Source organism: Protobothrops mucrosquamatus, unplaced genomic scaffold (assembly GCF_001527695.2).
Source record: "Protobothrops mucrosquamatus isolate PMUCROS unplaced genomic scaffold, P.Mucros_1.0 scaffold315, whole genome shotgun sequence".
Lineage (NCBI taxonomy): Eukaryota > Metazoa > Chordata > Lepidosauria > Squamata > Viperidae > Protobothrops > Protobothrops mucrosquamatus.
In genome coordinates, this window is record NW_015386655.1 from 238,537 (window position 1) to 262,241 (window position 23,705).

A 23,705-nucleotide genomic window follows, 5' to 3' on the forward strand; every position below is an offset into this window, starting at 1 on the left:
GGGTCAGCCTCTTTGTGACATCATGATGTAGGCTTCGTTATTTTGCCATCTTCATGGTTAAGATTTTAGCAACAGGCACTCATGCCGCCTCCTTTTCCATTAAGGCTCTTTTGCAGCAGCTCAGAGTTTCTTTCACCTTGCCAAGGAAGAAAGGTTCCCTCACAAGTGACATTTTTCTTCCTATGTCTTCTATTTCCCACTATACCTAACCAGTTTTTCTCCCCCACCAACATCCACAGTGTGTGCAGAAAGGCAGTTCTGCCAATCTGGCCTATTTTCAGCATGGTCTGCTCTTGGTTGTTGTGCCCATTTGGAAACTGTCCAATAAAATGAACCAGATCCTTCTGCTGAAATCTGCTCTTCTCCTCCAACAACTTAGTCCTAACACAAAGGAGTGGAAGAATAGGAGTTGATCTGCTGAAACAGACATTTTGTTAGCTGCCTGGGTGATCACACACAAGCAAGAGAACCAACATATCAAAATTCAGCAAGCATCAGTAAACTGAAATGCTGTGTCAATGAACCTCAAGCAGGAAATCAGCAATTGCATCCCAGACATGCCTTCCTTCCAGTAAGTTTTGATCATCCTTTGGTTCAACAATTTTTTGATGCCGAATGACAAGGTATTCCCATGTCAGAAGGTTGCAGCTGGGTACATGCCCTTGTGTTTCATAAATATTATGCAAAACGGCACAGGCTCTAAACACAGAAGCTACATTTTCCTCTGCAACTGGCAACCGTGCTGTTTAGCACTGCCTGTGGGCCTTCAACCTTGCAATTGCATATCCACAAGCACATGGTGATTGAAGATTCAATTGTAATTTAGCTTTCTCCAGTCCAGATGACCTTCAGAAAGTTTCATAAGCCAGGCACGAACTGGGTAAGCTTCATCTCTCAAAACAAGTGGGAGAATAAGCACCTCACCAAGCATAATAGTTGGATTAGATGAGGCAAAAACACTTGAATCCATTGCCTCACATAGAGGGAGGATGTACTAAAGGTGAAGTCCTCATGATTCTTATCACTCCAGCTCACACTTCAATGTTTGTGAAGCAATCAGAAGGATCCATGGTCCCTTGAAGCTTCATCTCTCAAAACAAGTGGGAGAATAAGCACCTCACCAAGCATAATAGTTGGATTAGATGACGCAAAAACACTTGAATCCATTGCCTCACATAAAGGGAGGATGTATTAAAGGTGAAGTCCTCATGGTTCTTATCACTCCAGCTCATTTCGATGTTTGTGAAGCAATCAGAAGGATCCATGGTCCCTTGAAGGAAGAACAATAACACTTCCTTGTAGTTTGTATACTCATATCCCTGTCCAGCAGTGACACAAACTGGTATGCAGTAATCATTCATTGCTCCAACAGTGTGGAAAGCCCATCTATCCAAAGCCATCCATGATCTAGGAAAGAAAAGAGAGACCAGCTGAAGTAGTAGGGGGGGGAAATCAGCAAAGATGCACTCAGTGATTATTTGAGATATTTGGGAGATGGAACTTTAGGACACTGAATACAATATCAAAAATGGGAAAGGACTGAGAGCTGTCACACTGGCATCTTAAAGCATGCAAGAATATTTTAGGTTCAGTTTTGCTTCAAGGACACTTGCAGAAGAAGGACACTCCTCCCCCCTCTGGCCAACCAATCAACCTCTGTCAACCTCTGATCATTCACTGGGTGCATTGGAAACATAGCTTCTGGTATTCACCCAAGCAAATGATATCCTTTAGAAGGACATGCTCTATTGCAAAGCACACCTCAAGAAAAAAGTGCCCACTGTTGATCTCCCAAACACCAAAGTGTTGGACAATCTCCCAGTAAGAAGCCATGGTTGCCAGCCACCACACAGGAATGGCTACTTGCTTCTTCAAAGGGATTGGCTTCCGCAAAATGATCAACTGATCAGCAATGTCAAAGAGTGTCTTCTTTGTCATCCTGAAATTTTCTAGCCACTTCCCATCTCCCCATTCCCACAAAAGGAGATCCTTCCACCAGTTGGTGTGGATAGAGTAGACCTGCTGGTGCCCGGCAGCTGTGGCTGAACCTAGGACAGCACCCATTGCCATTCTCCTCAAGTGGATGGTTTGTTGAGGCCCATAACCAACAAGCAGTGGACCTCTCTGCAACCAGTTCAGCAAGGCCCAGAGATTCCTGACCTTGCTAAGACAATGCCTTTTGGCTCCTGGCATACCTTTCCGTAAGGATGTAAGTACTTTGCAGGCTAACTAGGAGCACAGGGGTGCAGGACGAAGCAACACAAAGGTCCTGGGGAAGTGCCATTGTTCTGTTTGAACTAGAAAGTGCTAAGGAGGCAGCTTGGAGAAGCTAGAAAAGACAGAAACTGTGGCAAGAAAAAAAGGTATCTTTGGCCAGATTCCGCTGACGCACCCTTAAATAAGCAAGACCCTCTCCCTTTTTGATACCAACTTGCATCTTTGCAAGTCACGGGGAAACTAGGGAAGTACAGAAGAGAAACCCCAAAGGTGCTTTTTCAGGAGGCAACTGGACTCTTGGTTTGTTTTTTTTTGAAGACATTTCACTTCTCATCCGAAAAGCTTCTTCAACTCTGACTGGATGGTGGAGAACGGAAGGATTTATATATCTTGCAGAGAGCTGGTCATTTGCATTCTTTTAAAGAGTCGTTGAGGCCAATTGGAAGTTGTCCCAAAGCTGCTGAAAAAGCACCTTTGGGCCAACCATGACCTGGATGGCTGAGAGCCTCCATAGACATACAGAAGAGAAAGCGGACCTAGGAAGGCATTGGGCGCGCGCACCTCCCAAAGGACGCGGAAGCCGCTGGGATGAGTCAGTCTGCGAGCGCCCTCCCTCTCTGGGGTGGGCTACCGGATTCGAGGATTCGTCGAGCCCCCGCCTCGTCTGCTGAAGCCCTGGATGGGACGGCGGCGAGAAGTGGGACTGACTTGGCGCCGGCGGTCACCAAACTCAATGTGGCAGGTAAGGCGCTTGGTAATCGAGGGGAGGGAACCAGGGCCCGGTGCGTGAAGCACGGTCCGATCGCCCAAAGTGGCGGGGAAGGAAGGGAGGAAGGGAGGGAGGGAGGGAGGACTCGTAGCAGGAGCAGCGTCCGGCGACCTTCCTATTTGTGGTGTCTGTATCATGGCAGACGAGGTTCACCCCGAGTGATCCAGCTTGCTCTTAAGTGTGGAAATGCGGGTGTCCAAGATACCTCTGGATCCCCTCTGGAACCTCTGCAAGATCCATCCCGGTCCCCTCCCAAACCGGTTAAATAACAGCCCGATGCCACTTCCCCTTTTACAGCAAGAGCTGCTGCTGTCAAACCATATACCAGCCCCGTTTCCAAGTTCGGATGGTGGTTTTCAAGCAGGTTTAGTTCGTACTAAACCTAATTGGAATCGGCGTGCCAAAATGATTTGCTTCAATTGCGTGTCCGCTGGGCAACTTTGGATAGCGCACCATTGGGGCTTGCCTTCCCTACTACGGTTTCTTTCAGTACTGATTCTGCTTTTTTTTTCTAAAATGCCATGAAATGGAACGGGAAGGAAGGACTTTGGATTATTTATTAACTTATTTTATTTATAATTAATCAAATTTACATAGCTGCCCATCTTACCGAAGGCTACTCTTAATTCTCCCATTCTTCCATTGGCTGTTCGCAAAGGTGCAAAAATGTAGTCTGAGATCGAGCCCCAGGAGCATAGCGATAAAACGAGTTATAAATCCAAGGCTTAATTACAATTAACTAGATGGAAATTCTGCCAAGATTAAGGCTATAATAATATAGAAGGGATACAACATCTGTCGTGGCTCTGATAACAATCCTCACATTCTTACTTTTGTGAGTCGGTCTTAACTCCTGGAGACTAAATGGACAAGTCTATACAGTTTGCTGGCAGCACTTTTAGAAGTGGTTTGTTTACCCTTACATTCTTCTGAGGACTGAGAGGGACTGGCCCCAAATTACTCCACTGCCATTTGAACCTAATTCACAATCCTGGATTTTTCAGTGCCTTTAAGCACTACACCACTCTGGCTGTCACTTAGACCCAGGCCAAGCCCCAAATCTATATTGGCCCAGGAAGCATTGACATACCTGCACTTCCAGTGTCTGGATTGGTATCTGCTTTGTTGCCCTCCTTTCCATTTTTAACCTGGGTTTGTTGCAAAATATAAATCTCCCCTTCCCCTTATCCCTTCCAGTTTTTCAAGCAGTCTGCTTTCCTTCCTTTTGTTCTCTTTCATTCTTTCACATATAGAGTTGGATTCCTAAGGATGGATGCGCCACGCTCTTTGACTACAGTGCTGCTCCTGCTGCTGTGCTCAGGAGCAGCTGCCTTCCGGATATGTGCCTTCAATGCTCAGCGCTTTGCTCAAGGGAAGGTGAACAAACCTAGAGTCGTGGAGATACTTGTCAAGGTAGGTGGCCGGATAACACATGTGGCAGAGGGAGTCCCCGGCTATTTCCTTCCCCTTTCCCTTTGCAGCCCTTGAAAAGAAAAATATGAAAAATGAATTTCTTCTGCTTTTTTTAAAATTAAATTAAATCTCTAGCCCTTATGAAGGTATTGGCAAAGCCTGAAATATTTGTTCAGCACTTGAGATCAGTACAAAGGGACTGACTCATGGCCTCACAGCATGAATTACCCCAGTGCATAATTTGGAACACATGTGCAATAGTGCCATAATGTGCACGATGTCACTCTTCCCCCAGAGCTCTGGATACTCATGTATCAATGCTAGAAGTCCACTTCAAATGAAGAAGAATTGGGTACATAGCAATGCAAAAGTCTTGATTCCCTTGTTACTCATCACCACCCATATTCAATTCCTTGTCAAGAATATGTTTTGTTAAGTTAGGCTTGTTTTATTTGACTGAAGCTAAGATAAAAGCAATGGGAGCAGCTGGCAGCAATCTTTCTCTCCATCCTTCTCGCCTGATACCTGAATTCATTTCGCTGCTTTCTTTGATTCCAACTTTCAGGACAAGCTGCAGTCAGATCAGTTGGGTCATATTGAGCTGACTCAGTCACAACCAGTTTTCCCCAAAGAAAATACAAAGGGATCCAAAGGGGTTTAATTCTAATACTCTGCTCTATTCCCTTCTTTTACATCTACAGATCTTGGCTCGCTGTGATATCTCAGTCTTACAAGAAGTGATGGATGCAAAAGGAAAGGCAGTGCCTGCTTTGATGAATGCCTTGCACCAGTGAGTCTGACGGCTGCAGAAGAAACATGATCCAAAAGAGCAGAGGGACATAAATAGATGAGCAGGAATTGATGTTAGGGATGATTGAGAATTTGGAGTGATCAGATGCAGGATAGGAAAGCAGAAAGGACCCATTTAGGCAAGAAAGGTAGTCCAGATATTTGAAAAAGACAAGTAGCAATTGCCTTTCTCCTAGTCTGGATTGCCAGGAGGGAGGATCTGCACTGCAGGGGGGAAAACATGGAAAACCTGGTCAGGAGAAATAAAGTTAACAGAATCACAGAGTTGGAAGGGATCTTGGAGGTCTTCTAGGAAAAAACCCAATACCATTTCAGACAAACGATTGCCCAATTTCTTCTTAAAAACTCCAGTGCTGGAGCACCCATAACTTCTGGAGGCAAGCCATTCCACTAATAAATTGTGCTGTCAGGAAATTTCTTCTTATTTCTAGGTTGGTTCTCTTCTTGATTAGTTTCCATCCGTTGCTTTTTGTCCTGCCTTCAGGTGCTTTGGAGAATAGATTGACCCCCTCTCCTTTGTGGCAGCCCCTGAGATATTGGAACACTGCTATTATATCACCCCTGGTCCTTCTTTTAACTACCCATTTAAAGTTAAAACAGCTCCTCCCTAGCAATTCCAAGACTATCATTGTAGACGTATTCAAATAGTTGCTTTAGTTTGGCAAGATCAGGAGATTATCTAAGGGTAGAAGATTTCCACCTTTCCATAACCATGTACTGTATTCTTTGTTCAGAAAATAAAGCATGCTTAAATCCTATGGGATTTTCTTTTCCCAGGTTTGATGATCTACACAGCTACAGTTACCTCACCAGCCCTTTACTGGGGCGTGGAAATTATCAAGAACGATATGTATTCATATACAGGTATATTCACTTAGTCCAACTACCTGTAGCAATATTTATGATTGGATGTACATGTGTTGTTGAACATAAGGATAATAATGATGTCACCATATTTTTTAACATCTGTGTCAGATCCATTCTAATCCTGAATTCCTAAAGCAGAGCTATTTCTTGTGGGAACCAGATCAGGCCTTTGAGAAGACCTCAGCCAACACACATATGGTATGCTCACATATAAGCATTCCAAATCCATTTTATTTGTTTTCATATCACCTATACATACAAACTCACAATCTTTTTTCTCTATCCATTTCTCATCCATCTATCAAACTATTATATCTATCTTACTATCTCTCTCTCTCTCTCTCTCTCTCTCTCTCTCTCTCTCTCTCTCTCTCTCTCTCTCCCTCCCTCCCTCCCTCCCTCCCTCCCTCGATCCCTCCATCCATCCATCCATGTTTCATTGTATCCTCTGTCACCTTCAGACAAGGGATTTGTATGCAGATCCTTCCACCACCATGATTCACTTCCAAACATTAATAAATGCCTTCAGAGTCATACATCTGCTATTTCCCAATTATCATCCTTTAGACACATTAAGAGTCAACCGTACCCTTAAACCTGGAGGAAACCAAGATTAAGAAGCTGTAATGTTCCACAAACTGCATATCTAGCAAGGCCTCACAATTTAAGTTGCAGGAGGTGAAAATAATTTGGATCCATGGGCCTAGCTTAAGCACACCAGAGAGGTCTTGCAGCACAGGGCTGCTTATAGACCCCATGTGGCCAATCCTTGCCTTCAAATAATCTGCTTTTATTAGTAAAAGAATAAAGGACAGAACAATGTGCAAGGCTTGTCAGCAAGTTATGCCTTATAATTTATAACCCCGCCAACTCCCCCTTTATAATGCATAATCCATTAAGCAGAGCACACAATATAGCCATAAAAGATTGCTTCTTATAAGATCTAAAATATGGGTGAAAAAAAGAAAAGTGACAACATCAGCAGAGCCGCTGAACCAATACAATCTTATTCCCTTCTTTACTTGTAAACATGCAGTGGTCCATCCAAGGTAGGCGGAGAAATGGGAAGCTAGATGGGAACACAATGGGAACACAAAAAGAAGTATGGCAAAGAGAAACCGAATCCTTCCCCCATTGCACTACCGAGGAAAATTATTTTGGAGATGGGAAGAGAAATCCAGCTTGGAGAGAAATCTATTGTTGGGTCTTTTAATGCTAACTTTCATCTCCTTCCTGGGACCAAGCCTGTTTTCTTGTGTTTTCCACTTCCTGTAGGAATCAGAAGACTCAGATACTGGATTACTATACATACGAAGACCTGCATCCAGACCGACCTGATGTCTTTGCTCGTGAACCCTTTATCGCCCGTTTCAGCATGGCAAACAAAGGTGAGATCTCAGATTATAAATGAGGTTTCATTTCCAGCAAGAATAATCCAGATCTCTGGAGGAGAATGATCCAGAGGGAAGTTTCTGGCATTTTTTTTTCTTAAGCCCCACTTCAAAGACTCCTGCTGTTCTAGAGGTTTATAACCACCAGAATGCTCTGACCCAGAAATCTCTATTGTCCAATCTAGTTGAATCCAGAGACAAGTTTAGAAAATGAGTAAGTAGTACGGCTTCTCATAAAATGGTAGAGAAATGACTGCTCTAAAAGTGATATGCAAGATAGTGGTTGAGTAAGTCAGGACTTCAAATGCTTATTATTATTATTATTATTATTATTATTATTATTATTATTATTATTATTATTATTATTATTATTATTATTATTACTACTACTACTACTACTACTACTACTACTACTACTACTACTATTACTATTATCATTATCATTATCATTATCATTATCATTATCATCCTCCCTCCCTCCCTCCCTCCCCCAAAATGACAAAATATCAATTTAATACAATACAAATTTCAGGTGACAAACAAGATATTTACTCTAGAAGCGTACTGAGTAGAAAGTAACAATTGGATCTAAGCCTGTATCGGTAGCTTGTATACATGCTTTCACAAAGCACAACATAATTATCATATTTATTTTGGAGAAGGAAAACTGATCACCCTTGGAAAATACTGATATTTCCCTCACCCTTAAATCAAAACACACCACACAATAACAATAATGGAAACGGAGAACAAGAACCTCTGCTAGCATCGTATGCCACCAGCCGGCGGGACAATTATTTTCCTTTTATAAACAAATTGCAATGTCTTTTTCCTTTTTTAATACAATATAATTTCAGTAGGAGGCTTAGCATGCCAGAAGGTGAGCTGGCTCTTCTTGCTACCTCATCTTTCTTTCCTTTCCCAAGAATTTCCCTGGGTCATATAGAGCAGTGGGTGGGGACCCTTTGCTTTCCAGCATCTCTGGCCAGAGTTTTTTTAAGAAGAGTTTCAATGTTTTCCACGATACCTGCATTCGGAGGTTTGTTTCAAGTCTAATCAAAATAACCAGGGGAGATCAGAGGCTCCAAAGTTTAGCTTGTTCTCGCTGTTGTGGTTGAATTTGTTTCTTTATTTTTTTAATTTATCCTGTACTGACTACCCAGGTACCTCAGTGGTTCGTAACAATAATGTGTTGAGTTTGGTTTCCGAGCTGAGTGGCTGATCCTTACAGTTGTCTTTTTCTATTTGTGCTTCTCCCAAGAGCTTCCAGAGCTGGTGCTGATCCCACAGCACACAATGCCATCCAAGGCAGAATCTGAAATTGATGCTCTCTATGACGTTTTCCTTAATGTTCAGGAACGCTGGGCCTCAGAGGTATGTCAATGATTGATGCAAGAGGCAGAGAATTTATAGAAGGGCCCCAAACATTGGAGCATTTGCACTGCTATCCTCCTTCCCCCCAGTCCTTTTTCACTGCCAGTTGGCATCCCCAGCTACATTTGCAATATTAATATGACTTTGTATACATATATATGGATACTGTATTCCCATAAAAGAAGACTTAACATATTCATTCATACCAGCAGCATCCATGGGATCCTGCTACTTTTATCACAAGGAAAGCAGCAGTATGCCATCACAGCACAATCTCCATTCCTTTGAGGCATGCACACAACATCACAATGCACATAGGAAAGGGCAGGGCTTTTACTGCAGTGGTATGATGTGTTGGTGTTAGTCTGGCTGCCCCTCTCCTCCCATCCCATTCCCCCTGCCTAGCAAATGGTGTTGATTCAAACATGAGAGAAAGCATTTCTCTGGAAAAGTTGGTCTTGAAAATAACCAGGTTCCAAACTGCTCTTGTTTCAATCTCCGAGAAAATCTTTAAAATCAGTAGAAGTAGATTAAAACTAGAATTAAATTTGTGATACATGTAAAGCCAGTTAGTATCCCACCAGCAATATTTCAGCTGAATTTAAATTTGCTGGGCAATTCCGAGCAACGCCACATTAATATTGCTACCACTTCATGTGACTAGCTAGAATTTGCCATTTATCTAAAGTTTGAAACAAGCAGCTAGAAATAATTCTACCAATTCTGTGTCAGCTTCAACATTTTTCCCACTTACTTTATGGTAGTCATACACTGCCATTCATGAAAAGTCAGTACAAATGATCAAAACAAAGAAGGAAAATAAATTGCCCTTCTAATAAGTAACAGGTTAAAACAGCAGTTATTCATGCATGCCTCTCATCTTTACAACAAACTCGTAACACGGCTTCTGGTATCCTTCTGCAATGTGCGCTGATGGTTCTTGAAAAGGATTACAAGGTAACAAAGGTAAAGCACCTTGAACATTCAAGAGTAAAATAAAGTTTTGGTTGAACAATAGATTTCTTGGCATCTATTTAATGATGTATATCTCACTTTTATTTCTAAAAATCAAGGCAGCATACATTATGTTCCCTTCTCCTGTTTTTCCACCACAACAACCCTGTAGGTGGGCTGGACTGAGAGAGATAGACTGGCCCAAAGTCACCCAGCTGGCTTCCATGCCGAAGGCAGGACTAGAACTCACCATTTCTCTGATTCTAGTCCAGCCTTTTAATTGTCACACCAACCTGCTCTCAATATAAAAATGTTTTGTTATTGCCTTTTTGAAGATGATTTTCCCCCTTACCAGTTTAGCCTACAATCTTGAGGTTTCCTAGTGGTCTTCCATCCATGTTCTAACCAGGCCCTACTCTATATTAGCTTTTCAAGGTCAGCCATGTGCTGCCACTTGCTGATATCAAATGCTACTTATTATTCTTGTAAAACATCACCACATTGCTGGATGAAGATCTGTCAATAATAGGTGCAGCTGAGTCAATGCTAACTTGCTAATTCTACTAGTAATTTAATGATTTTGAAAGATTGGATGTTATTTCTCTTCCTTCCCATACAGGACATGATTTTCTTGGGTGATTTCAATGCAGACTGTGGATATGTGGCCAAGAAACGTTGGAAAGACATTCGCCTGCGCCAGAAACCCGGCTTTCATTGGCTCATTGGAGACCAAGCTGACACCACCGTTCGAGAGAAGACCCGCTGTGCCTATGACAGGTGGGATCAGGACTGCTTGGGTGCAGGACTTTGGCTCTGAAGGACAGGGTACTGCTCATCAGGAGGGCCCAAATGCAGTAGGGTTCCCTTATCATAAAAAAAGGAGCTTATAACATCCTGACTTTTTAGAATTATTATTTCATTGGATTGCCAGCAGGATCCAGCATCCTAGGTTGGGTCAAACGAACTGTTACAAGATCCATCCTGCTATAATCCATTTCTTCTTCCTAACAGAATTGTGGTTCATGGTGAAAGTTGCCTAGATGCTGTCGTGCCTGGATCAGCTCGACCATTTGATTTCCCCAAGGAATTTGGACTTTCTGAAGAAGAGGTATCAGTCACTTTTGGAAGGGAGACAGAAATTGATATAACTACATTCAGTAGAAAAAACTGTTTGTTTGTCTAGTTCATTTTGTTTCTAAAAAGGGCATGCAAAAGCTAAGGAAGTACAGTACAGAAAACATAACAAGACTAATCCATGTTAGTAAGGTTACATAAGTGCAATAAATGAAGGTGCAGGATAATATGGTGCAGCCCCAAAACAGAGAAAATTTAGTTATATTGAAAGCTCAGTGATTATTTTTAAAAGGAGGAAAATCTTTGTATATCCAATATATATTTAAAGATGGTGAGATACATCATCATCATCATCATTATCATCATCATCATCCTACATCAAGACTTGTGGTGGCACAGTGGTTAGAATGCAGTATTGCAGGCTAATTCACTGCTCATTGCCAGGAGTTCAATTCTCAACCGCTCAAGGTTGACTTAGCCTTTCATCCTTCCAAGGTTGGTAAAATGAGGACCTGGATTGTTGGGAGCAATATGCCTACTCTGTAAACCGCTTAGAGAGGGCTGTAAAGTACCGTGAAGCGGTATATAAGTCTAAGTGCTATTGCTATTGCTATCATCATCGTCATCATGTATTAAAGTGTATGCTGCTGGACTCACAATGATTCTGGGCTGCCAATCCTCACACAATAGGCAGGAAAATCATACATAAGATATACTTTTTTTCAAATACCTTGATCTGAAAATACTTAGGGCCTTCTTTATAAGAAATGGTGCTTTGATTACAGCTTAGAAACAATGTATGATACTTAGAGAGGTTAGTTTAGTAGAGAAAAGGGCATAATGACAACACATTGTGGCCGATTAGATTGTGACTTAATTTGTTATGTGAACCTTTTATCCACAAAAACAAAGTAAAGATCATCATCTGACCTTTTTGCATTGTGGGACCCAACCGCAAGTTTGATCCAAGAATTTTGTAGTTCAGGCACTAATTCTCTGTACTACGATAGGCAAAAGATATTTAAAGAGGGGTGCTTAAGTCACAGGAGACTGGAAAACCAATCCCTGACCACCATTTCTATAAAATGTCAAGATATGTTACATGACTCCCTCTAACTATATCATGTAATGTCTGAGAGATTATCTGTTTCTTCTGTTATTTTTTCTTCTTCATTAAGTTCCAGTTACATGGCCTTTGTCAATGATTAGGTTGATTTGGGATGATGGAAGCTATAATCCCACATCTCTGAAAAGCACTGGTGTGGGAAATATTGGGCTAAAGTGTTAGAATTGGTGATGAAGGCATTTCTTCCCTTGGGTACAGAGCAGAACATAGGAACATTTCTACTTCTGATCCTTTTTTCCCTCTCTTCACTTTCCAGGCCTTAGAGATCAGTGATCATTATCCTGTAGAGGTGGAACTTGTCTCATCTTGTAAGAAACTCCAGCCAGCTACTTTAGCTGGTCTTGTGTTGCTGACCATAATTGTGGTATCAGACTCAAGGTGTGGCATATGAAGCAAGAAGATGTCTGTTGTGCTAGTCCTAGAACGATACAGGTGGAGGCTTACCAAAAGGGTACTTATTACTCTCACAAGAGTACTTGAATCAATTATGTTGGCTCTAGATTCAGCTTTTATCTGTGGTGAACCCCTGATGTTGAGAAAGACTGGGAAATGGCCCCCTTGTCAGTCAACAGGAGTAATGATTTACCACCAGCTTATCAAGTACTTAGGAGGCGAGGGCTTGACAGCACAAGGAAACAACAGGCAATGACTTAATAGCTGGCCATCAACACCCCAGTCAACAACTAAAAAGCCATACACAACCAGGCACTATATAAATACCAGAGAACAGACCAAAGCACACACTCTGCTAGAGAGATATTCCCCAAGGATGGGCTCCAGCAGGAATCCAAAATCTTAGAAGACTAACCCTCTGATCCCGATGACCGACCCAGTAGTTCTCCCCAAAGTACCTACCTCTGGAGTGAGCCTTCTCATCAAGATTGGCAAAAGGACCCTTCAGGCAGTAAAAATGTATAAGGTTTTCTCGTCCAGTTGAGCATTGCTTGGACAAGGACTTTTTGAATTTGGGTATCTACTCATATTCTTGAACACCCTTACATGCTGACTTCTTGAGTCTCCTTCTTGATTGTATTTTGGCTCAACTACCTCAGGGATCCTGAATACTGGATAGCTTCTGTCTCACTCTTGCCTTCCGTCAGAAACTCAACCTGGGTTCCAGGTTACAAAGAAGGCTTCCTTGGGCCAGACTCATGATCTAAGTTCAAAAACCCTATGGTGCTGGAGAAGACTCCTGTGAGTCCCCTGGACTGCAAGGCGATCAAACCGGTCAGTCCTAGAGGAGATCAACCCTGACTGCTCTTTAGAAGCCCAGATCCTGAAGTTGAAACTCAAGTACTTTGGCCACCTAATGAGAAGGAAAGACTCACTGGAGAAGAGCCTAATATGCTGGGAAAGATTAAGGGCAATAGAAGAAGGGGACGACAGAGAATGAGGTGGCTGGATGGAGTCACTGAAGCAGTAGGCGTGAACTTAAATGGGTCGGACACGACTTTGCAACTAACAACAACAAATGGTCATAGGTCAAGGACTACCGGTAGTCTCCCTTCTTTAGTAGCCAAACAGGGAATCTGGCTACTAAAAAAAAAGAGTGGGCAGTGAATAACAAGGAGCGTAAACATCAGCACAAAATCATGGGAATAGGACACTTGATATTTTTCCTCTTGACTCAAAGAACGTTTCATAAAAGAATGATGCATATGTGTTGTGTCTGTGTGTGTGATTCCAACCTTTCCCACTGAGCAGTGGGAGATTTGTTTTTTATGGTATAAATATTATATATATTTACAGCAGAAGGTAAGCTATACCAATATCTGAAAATTGCCAGCAAAAACAACATTGACATTTACATGTTGGAGTTCAGTTCCCTGTCCTGCTTAAAAAAAATAAATCTTGGCCTAAATAAAAAGGGACAAACCCACAAGTAGAATTTTCCACATGAATCTGTAAGTTTCCTAAGTCCTTCATTTATTGCTTTAATATGCATCTTCATGATAGATCTGTCACGATAAAGGAAAACTTAGGAGACTTAGATCATTATGAAAAAAAATCATTTTCGGCAATCTTAATGTATTTCCAGTGATTCATATATTTCAGCGCTTTCTGCACTTTTACTGCTCTCTAAAGTTAAGCACATGATTAATTTATTGCAATTTTAAATTTTAACCAAAAAGGTGTTGCCAGTTAATGGACATTGAGATGGATGGATATTTTTGTGGATTTTATATCAGGTACTGGTTTTATAGTTCCACTGTTTATTTTGTAAAACTGGTGTCAAAAATTTTAAGGAGTCTGGCAATATATAAATATGTGTAACTAAGGAATGAACACTGGTTTTAAACAGGAACTTCTTAATTCTTTCTAAATGATTCCCTGGTATGTGTTGAAGATACTCTGGCTTTGCACTATTTTCAATCACTGTCACTCCTTATTTATGGCTTAGCTTTATTCTCATGACTAAATCTTGTTTTTTGATTTTGTTCTTCCCCATTAGTTGCAGTATTTTTAAACAACACCATTAATGGAAAATATAATGGAAAGCTATGTTCCCAGCACAGTTGTTCAAGAAGAATCTTGGCTAAGGGGTCCATGGTGCTCTCTGAGCTTGCTTTTTTTCTTGCAGACGTTTCATTACCCAAACTAGGTAACACCATCAGTGGTAGTATGAAATGCTGTTTGCTGTCAATTTATATTCTGGTATATAAACTGACAGCAAACCCCACTCCTTACTACCGTAGCACTCATAATGTTACCTAGTTTGGGTAATGAAAAATTTCAATCCTGAGCTACAAATATTATCCTTTATTAGAATCTTACTTGATGTGATAAAATTTATGTAAGCATGCATATGCATACAAGAGAGCCAGTTTGGTCTAGTGCTAGAAACTGGGACTCAGTTAATTCTAGTCTTGCCTTAGGCCAAACCAGCTGGATGACTTTGGGCCAGTCACTCTCTCTCAGACCTAGGAAGGAGATAAGGGTGAACCAGTTCTGAAAAACCTTGCTAAAAACCTGCAGGGACTAATCCAAGCAGTCACAAGGAGTCCACACTGACTTGAAGGCACACACACACACAGGTGCATACTGTACAGCCATACACATATACATGTTTGTAATACCAGTGGGTGTTGTTATGCTTACACTGTACATGCCCAACTGCAATTGTACCATTAAACTGGATTGACAATCTTTATGAAAAACTAATAAAAGTATTTATTTGAAAAGGTGAATTGTCTAATGTGGTTCATTCAGCCTTCCTCAGCTTGAGCACTAATGGGATTGCATTTCAGCACATCTAGATGACAGTAGGGTAGGGGGTGGAGATTTCTAAACAGAGTTTTAAAACAAAGTTTGGGTCCTACCAGAATGTTCCTGAGGTCTATCCATAGGGGATGCTAAAGAATCAGGAATGAGATGGAAGGGGACTAGCCCAGTGAAGTCCAGCTTTTTCTCTACAACATTGTTCCATACCTAACTCAACATGCAGCACAAAAGGTGGTGTCCTCCCCCTTGTTGATGTGGCCATGTAGTTTTCTGCACCATTGTTTTCCTCCTATGCAGCTGGAGACACACATGCTCTCTCCTGCGATCAAATACATACCAGGCCCATGGCACAAGCCTTCATCTTTCTGCTTCTCTTGCTGGACATGATGCTTGTGGCTGCATCTTTCAAAATCTGTGCTTTCAACATACGAAGCTTTGGACAAGCCAAGGCAGCCAACCAGAAGGTGATGAGAGCTCTTGTCCAGGTGAGTTTATGATTGGACTAGTGCAGAGGCCCCCAACCTTTTGGGCACCAGGGACCGGTTATGTGGAGAGAGGTTTTTCCGTGGACTGGAGGGGGCGTGGTTTTGTGTGCTGTCTGCATCCTGCGGATGTGGCTTTGCTTGTTTGTGCAGCCCAGTTGCTGGCATGCCGCGGCCTGGTATCGGTCCACAGACTGGGGGTTGGGGACCCCTGGACTAGTGGGTGGAGGAGGTGGTGACAACAGTGCAGTGAGAGAGGCTGGCACTCAACCCAGATCCAGAAATGATCCAGGGACAGCTGGAACAGTGAAGGGCAGAAATGGACAAGTCCTCCTTCAGGCATGGAAGTTACAGGGCTGCTTTGGGTCAGTCACTCTCTCAGCCCAACCCATCACACAGGGTGGCTGTTGTGGGGAAAAATGAAGGAGTGTGTTTTCCACCTTGATATCCTAATGAAAGGTGAGATATAAATCTAACAAAGAAATAGAAGTGTCCTCATCCAATGTGGTTGTGACAGAGGTCAGGCATAGTATGCAAACCAAAAAGAGAAATGCAACAGTTCATTCATCAATTGGGAAATACCACATCTTAAAATAAAAATTGACACCACTTCAGCTAAGTAGAAAGCATATTACTATAAGGCAAGTGGCAGTGTTTGAACAGCTAGGAAAGGTCTCTGATTCGGTTTGGGTCTCTCTGGGTCTAGCAGAATTGGAAAGTGCTGCAACTGCTTTTATATTTTGGTGGTTGGAGCTGTGTTTGTCAGTCTGGGATTGGTGAGAGCTACAGTTGGAGGTATGACTTTTGCAAAATGACCAGGAGCAGGATTTTCCTCCTGTGATTTCAGAGGGAATTTGGATTTACTTTTACCTATTTTTTTTGTAGATTTTAGAACTTACCCTGCATTTTTAGGATTCATGATACACAAAGGTGGGAAATTGTTGCTATTTTTTTCAGCAAACAGGAGGAAGGGATTGGGGAGGTGCAAACAAGGAGTTTGGGAGTCTGGAGAAGCTCTAGGACTTCTTTTGCTTGCCAATCTTGGAGTTGACAGTACTGAACCTGGTTGACCAAAGATCAGAAAGTTGCCTAGGCTAATACATATCAGTCATATTTAGTTAACCAAAAGAATTTCTTCTTTTAACAAGATTGGGATGATCTAATTCTTGTCAATGAATGTTCAATGAACTATTATGAGATACAGCATCATGAAAAATTGGAAGAGGAAGTGAGGAGACTGAGAAAATTAGGGAAGGGAGAGAAGATATAAACAATCAGGAGACCAAAGACAAGTCAGCTGGCAGTTTATTTTATAAAAAGCTACTCATCACAGGTAGTGAGAAATTCAGGAAGAAGCATTTGAGCTCATTCAAAGAGACTGTTTTAGCGAACTCGGTTTAAATAAGGGTGGGAAATTCCTCTTATGGTTTCCAAGATTTTGCATGTTTCCCAACACCAGCATTGAAGACATCTTGCAGAAGTCCATGTGATCCTTTCTTCCTTCTGCTTGCCTAGCTGTGTGAAGCTTGACAACATTTATCACTTATCTTATGGGACACCAGATAGCTTTGTAGTATTGGCCTATGATGCTTTAATATTCCACGCAGCATCAGATTCTTTTGCCAATAATATAGAGCAGTTTTTTCAAACTTAGCAACTATAAAATGTGTGGACTTCAAAATTCCCAAGACGCTTTGGTGAACATCTCAAGTCCATGAACGCAGTGGATGGGCATAACAATAACAAGTATATCTCTTTTCTCATTACCAGATCCTGTCTCGTTGTGATATCTCTGCTGTGCAAGAAGTGCGTGACTCCAAGGGACTGGCTATTCAGATGCTACTGCGGAAGCTCAATAGGTACTAGAAAACACTTCTAATCATTATGTACCACAGAATAAGGTGATCTGCAGATAGTAAAGCAATAGGGTGAAAATGCAGGATCACACTTTGAGCAGTGCACCAGAGAAAGAAAAGCACTAGACTAGGTAGTGCTGATATTGTACCTATTATTCATATAGGTTGTTTTAATAGTGGCAGGGGAAAAAATTCTTAAATTTTCTACAACTGAGCTGCAGCCTTATTCCATTCCCCAAAGCTCTATTTCTGAGCTCTGGAATTTGAGTGTCATCAAGGACAGCACATTCTTATTTAATGAATTGCAGCCTTTTTACATCCAAAGGAGGACACTTATAGAATGTTCTTCTGAGATGACAATGTTACTGTGGCCGTCCTTAAATACTTTGCATATTTACTTGGGAAGTAAATGTGTCTTGGCATTCTTCTGTATGCAGTGAAATATATTGTATTGATTCTAAAACAGGTAGAAAGCAACCATAGTTTTTGGGACAAAATATTTCCCTGTAAATATTAGTTTAGAATCAGGGAAAAGAGAAATCACCACCATCAGTTTTATCCCTTCTTTTGGAAGAGGTAATAGGCCATTTTACTTAAACCTGAAATGAACTATAAAGTCTCAATGGGAAGGTGGCATCTAATTTTTTTTCTCCTTTCCCGTCCCCCATATGGCAGGTATGATCCTTCTCACCGCTACAGCTGCCTAGAAAGCAAGAGACTTGGACGAAGCAGCTACAAGGAGCAGAATGTCTTTGTGTATCGGTAATATTTGTGGATCTGAAAATAGCATTAAACCAGAATTTCCAGAACCAAAGCCAGCACTGGCTGAAGTATCTGTTATCAAACGTTATCCTGTGTATCGACATTTAAATCCCAGTCTTTATTCCCTAATATCTCTGTCCTGCCTATGATTTATCTTCCCAATAGATTTGTTTATGATTGATTATGTGCCATCAAGTTTATGTGAATTCTTAATGATCACATAAATGTAGATAAGATTTTCTTTGGATGGTTTGTCTCCCATCTGGTCCTTCAATAGAACCTTGGGCCATACAATCCTGGGTAAGAGCAATTGTCCAAGGTGATTTGGGGAAGGTTGTCTCAAATTTAATTCACCTTCATGTATGATGTAATGGTGAGTTCTCTGATAAAAATTCAGATAACTAACAGTTGTGTGAACAACCAGCTACAATTCGCTACCATTGAAAAAATCTCTTCTCTGGATTACAGGAAAGTTAATTAAAGGAAACTAGAAAAGTCCTAAGGAAGTAGGGAGTGAATTGCTTCTCAATGGGAAATAGTACAATTACTGAAAAATCTTACATTCCTTTCACTTCAATAAACCTTGTTAAAAAGATTCTGTGAGAATCATGCTTGGACAGAAAGACTTTGAGTTTGGGGCAACTGCCAAAAGCCTGATGTACCAAGGACACATAACCACAGGAAGAGTCCATAAAGTCTTTTGGATAATGAATCCTCATGGACACAACCTTTTTATCCTGATTATTTTTTTCACTGACAGTCGGGATGCTGTGTCAGTTATGGCTCAATGTCAAGTTGGAGATGAGGATGCCAGAGATTTTGCTAGGGGACCCTTTGCTGTGCGTTTCCATTCCCCATACACAGGTAAGCTTTAACGGTTCTGTTCATAAGTCTAAGAACTTGTTCTGGGAAAAAACTTCTTAAGATCCAGGACCACACTGGCCATCCAGCGAGATATGGCAAGAAAAAAAATATATATCAAGAACTGAAATCCTTGTATTTTGTAACCACAACTTTACAGCTCTGAAGGAATACACAATTGTAAGAAATATAACCCAGTAAATATGGTGGAAACTGTCCCTGAGTTTTTTTGGCTAATTTTTCTCTTCGCTGTAGGCTAGAGCATTAACTAATAATGGAGGAGTTAGTGGGGTTATAGGCAGGATATTATGTATCCTGTGCTTAAAAAAACACATTGGAGTAATAATTTAGCATCCTATCTTGATTGAGGTATTCAATAACATCCAAGTAGGTTTTTTTTGGACCAGTATTGATAATTTCAGTTATTAAATAGAAAAGCTTAATATAAATCTAAAGAGTACTGTGTAATATTCTTGAAGTATAATATACTAAATGCCCATAATTATTTGCAAATAACGAAAAGGACAAAAACAACACAAGATACAGTTGTGCCGTGACATACGTTTATTTTGGGTCCAATTTTTGTAACCATGAGGAAGGGCTTCCAAGCTGTTTGGAGATGTACTGCTTTTTTATGCCTTCACCTGTTGCCTGCTGTAGTCCCTGCAATTTTCTTGGCAACTTTTTCAGAAGTGATTTGCCCTCTTCTGCCTCCTACGGCTGAGGGAAAGTGACTGGCTCAAGGTCGCTGGCTGAGGAATTCTGGGAGTTGAAGCCCATAAGTCATAAAAGGGCCAAGTTTGAAGACCCCTGTGCTAAGGAGAGTACTCACGGACTGGTTGTTAGCTCGGTGCCTTAATCGCTACACCAAGCTGGTCTCTGGAAGTGTATTGGTAGATGTGGACAAATCCTTATCAGCTCACAGTTGTCTGTATTGCTATCACCTCTCCACAGTTGCTTCAGACTTTGTGCTAGTCTTGCACCATACCTGTCCTCGGGAAGCTGCCCATGAGCTTGACCTGCTATTTGAAGTATGCATGGAACTAATGCACTGGTGGAAAACGGAGGTATGTTCTGGCAGCAGGAGGTGGACATTGCTGAACTAGATGAGCCAATCATTGTTCCCAACCTGCCTTCCTGCTGCATCTCAACAGAATGTGATGGTGCTGGGAGACCTGAATGCAGGTGGTACCTATATCCCAATGAGCGCATGGGCCAGAATCCGCCTGCGCAATCATCCTGCCTTCCATTGGCTTATCAGTGACCAAGAAGATACCACCGTCAGCCACCGCACTTGTTGTTCTTATGACAGGTACTAAACTGCAGCTTTCAAGTTCAGCCATCTGCTTTCTCCAACATGTTTCCATCATCCCACAGACAACCCTATCATTGTCAGCCTTTGAGGCAGGCAGTCATTACTAACAAGGTAGGGCTGCTCTGCTGAGTAATCTATTGAATTAAGGTTAGAAATGCAGGCAGAACACTTCTGAACCCCTTCCCCAGTCAGGCCTACCAGTCCTCCAGGAATGTTACACTGTTCTGCTTCCTGACACAAATTGGCCATCTGTATAGTACCCCAATCATCTTGCTGAAATCTGGAAACAGAGCCCAACATTCACTGTTTTCCTCTTAGAATCATAGTTCATGGAGAAGAATTACTCTCTGCTGTTGTGCCCGGATCAGCAAAGGCATACAATTTCACAAAGGAACTTGGATTGTGTGAAGAAGAGGTTAGTTGACTTGGTTATTCTCTTTCCTAAACAAAAAGTAATATTTATATTCGGCAAGCCAGAAAAACCCAGACTTTCTCATTTTTATAGGCCTTAGAAATCAGCGATCACTATCCTGTGGAGGTGAAGCTAAAGCTTGCTCCAAAGACCCAGCAGGAACTCTAAATTGTCCACTGGCCTATTATATAAAGTGAAGGGAAATGAGGGAAGTAAGTAATCTCTAACCTACAGTAGGTCCCTACTAAATAAAAGTCAACTGGAGCCCAGGAGTAGGATGTTGTCAACTTGTATGTTGCTTTAGTCATAGAAGTGAGCATCACTATCATTTGCTTCTCATTGTTTCGAATCTCAGTGTAATTTTTATTGCTCACTTTCAGTGTTGATCACCCCCGAATACTGAAATAATTCCTGGGATTCCATTCCATTGCCTTGAATAGAGAGAACTGGCCCATTTCTTCCAGTTCTAACAATGAACTTCTTTTGGGTGGGTCCCAGGCAGTTCTGCCATTCTCACCATCCCATCTCTTTCCCCGGACCAAAGTCTGAAACTTCACCTGGGTGATCTCTTAAAAGAGTCACAGATGGGAAAACCTGATTTCAGTGTTGGGAAAAACAAACCCTCTTAAGAACAGCAGTTTGGGACTACAGATAGTCCTGGGCACAACTGAGCTCAAAATTTCCATTGCTAAGCAAGCAGTTGTAAAATGAGTTGTGCCCCCTTTTTTTGACCTTTCTTGCCACAGCTCTTAAGTGAATTGTTCAGTGAATCTGGCTTCCCCATTGACTGCTTGTCAGAAGGTTGCAAAAGGGGATCACGTGACCCTGGGCCACTGCAACCGTCATAATGCATGCCAGTTGCCAAACGGCTGAAGTTTGATCAGGTGACCCTGGGGATGCTGCAACGGTCGTGTGAAAAAATGGTCATAAGTCATTTTTTCCAGTGCCGTTGTTAAGTTCAGTCACTAAACAAATGGCTATAAGTCAAGGACTATCTGTATAGTGGAGCCAGTTCTCCAAAGACAGTTCTGCTTTGCTGGATGTGTTCAAACAAAAGAAAGAGTGTCCATGGAGATTCTCAATCATCCAAGTCACGGTTATCCCAAAGGTGTTTTCTTGAAAGTCCAGTTGCCTTTCCAGCTCTTCTATATGCAGTAATAGTTATTTGTTATTATTTGCAGGAACAACAGCTTTACCACAAGTATGTATCAAGGCACTGGCAGCAGAATAGGCTTTTGTGGTCCTAAAGAAGTGTGCTGGAAGTTTATTACCTATATTTGAGACTGAATAAAAATGTTTGATTGGTATAGTATTTGATAAACATTCAGCTGTCTGAAACTCTCTAAATTAAAATGCTACTGCCGATCTTGTTAATAGGCTTAATGTGCAATTAAGATGTTACTTAACAAGACATTTAAAAAACTCCACAAAATTCAATGTATTGCTTTACACTAAACAGTGAGTAGTTTTTTAGCCTGTTAGGCTAAAATGAAATTATCTTGTGACTCAGAACTCAACACATTGTATGAACTAGGATTAAATTATAAGTTGCTTGACAGCTGCTATGTTGTGTGAATATAGGTGTCTCATTAGTTTAGACTTAGGATGCTGTACAAACCAAACCATCACATCAGTTTTTAATTCATATCCTGTGTGAAATCAGCCATTCTGGCTCTTAGAATAGGATTCATGGTATACCGTGTTGTGTGAACACACCATTTTACCTAATAAACTGTGGTAAAAAGAACTATGGCTTAAGTTTAATTTGTGGTCTAGTTAACATATTGATTTAAAGGGGAGCATTTTAAGTAGCTTTTTCTGTCCAAGTAACAGGGGAGACAGATCAAATATTTTCTAATAGCAGAAATGTCATGTTCTTACATGATATCTTGCCCTTCACGTTAGGATATGAACAGGAAGTAACTTAAAATTTGGAACTCCTTATGAACCATTTTTTACCATTTACATTTTTTTCAGTTTGTCAACCTTGTTTTTAAATTGTCTCTATTTCACTTAACCAGTGTTGGTCCCAGAATGCCTTGCTATCCTCAGTACAGAACAATTCCCTGATAGTCTAGTCTAGTGCAGTGTTTCTCAACCTTAGTAACTTTTCAGTTGGCTGGGGAATTCTGGGAGTTGAAGTCCACACATCTTAAAATTGCCGAGGTTGAGAAACACGGGCCTATTGATTAAGGCACCAGAATAGAAACCAGGAAAGTTTGACTTCTAGTCTCACTTTAGGCATGAAGGCTAGCTGGGTGACTTTGGGCCAGTTGTTTTCTCAACACCTCACCTCACAGGGGTTGTTGTTATCGGGGAAATAGGAGAATATTAGTTATATCCACCACTTTGAGTTATTTATAAAAATAAAGATGGGATAAAATCTATTATCCCAAGATAATAGGCAACAGACCTTGCTTGGCTCCAGCAACATAATTCTCCCTCAACTATGACAGAAAAAGAACAAATGCAACTCTGATTTTGGCAAGTGCTTATTCTGAGCTCAGTCTTAGCAGCACCTGGCTGACCTCAGCTGAAGCTAAGCAGGGATGACAAAGTATGACTTGGAAATTCCAAAACTGCTGGCAGGACTACATTGTCCATCCAACAGTTAAGTTCTGTAATATTTCAATCTAAAGGTAGTTATCTAAATCTTGGGATGATCAAATATGCAATTGGCTCTTAATTAGCTCTCACTGTAGAACTTGAATGTATTTTGGCTTGTATGAAAATTAGAAAGCCCTCATGGGACTTTAATAGTAATTAAATGTCCACATCTGAGTCTTCTCACACTTCTGCC

At 41.3% G+C, this 23,705-nt stretch overlaps 2 protein-coding genes across 2 annotated transcripts; both read left to right on the forward strand.

Annotated features, from left to right (window-relative positions):
- Positions 1 to 2,945: 2,945 nt before the first annotated feature.
- DNASE1L1 (deoxyribonuclease 1 like 1) lies at positions 2,946 to 12,550 on the forward strand. The gene is made up of 9 exons (XM_015815125.1): positions 2,946 to 2,959; positions 4,240 to 4,399; positions 5,101 to 5,189; positions 5,987 to 6,073; positions 7,352 to 7,464; positions 8,729 to 8,841; positions 10,415 to 10,572; positions 10,807 to 10,903; positions 12,252 to 12,550. Exons 2-9 carry the CDS (start codon positions 4,256 to 4,258, stop codon positions 12,384 to 12,386), a joined length of 936 nt encoding a protein of 311 aa, XP_015670611.1. The 5' UTR covers positions 2,946 to 2,959; positions 4,240 to 4,255; the 3' UTR covers positions 12,387 to 12,550.
- A 3,011-nt stretch (positions 12,551 to 15,561) lies between these two features.
- Positions 15,562 to 21,073, forward strand: LOC107286714 (deoxyribonuclease gamma-like). Its single transcript, XM_029283991.1, has 8 exons — positions 15,562 to 15,702; positions 17,470 to 17,558; positions 18,231 to 18,317; positions 19,078 to 19,181; positions 20,133 to 20,245; positions 20,333 to 20,490; positions 20,812 to 20,908; positions 20,999 to 21,073. Exons 1-8 carry the CDS (start codon positions 15,562 to 15,564, stop codon positions 21,071 to 21,073), a joined length of 864 nt encoding a protein of 287 aa, XP_029139824.1.
- Positions 21,074 to 23,705: the final 2,632 nt, after the last annotated feature.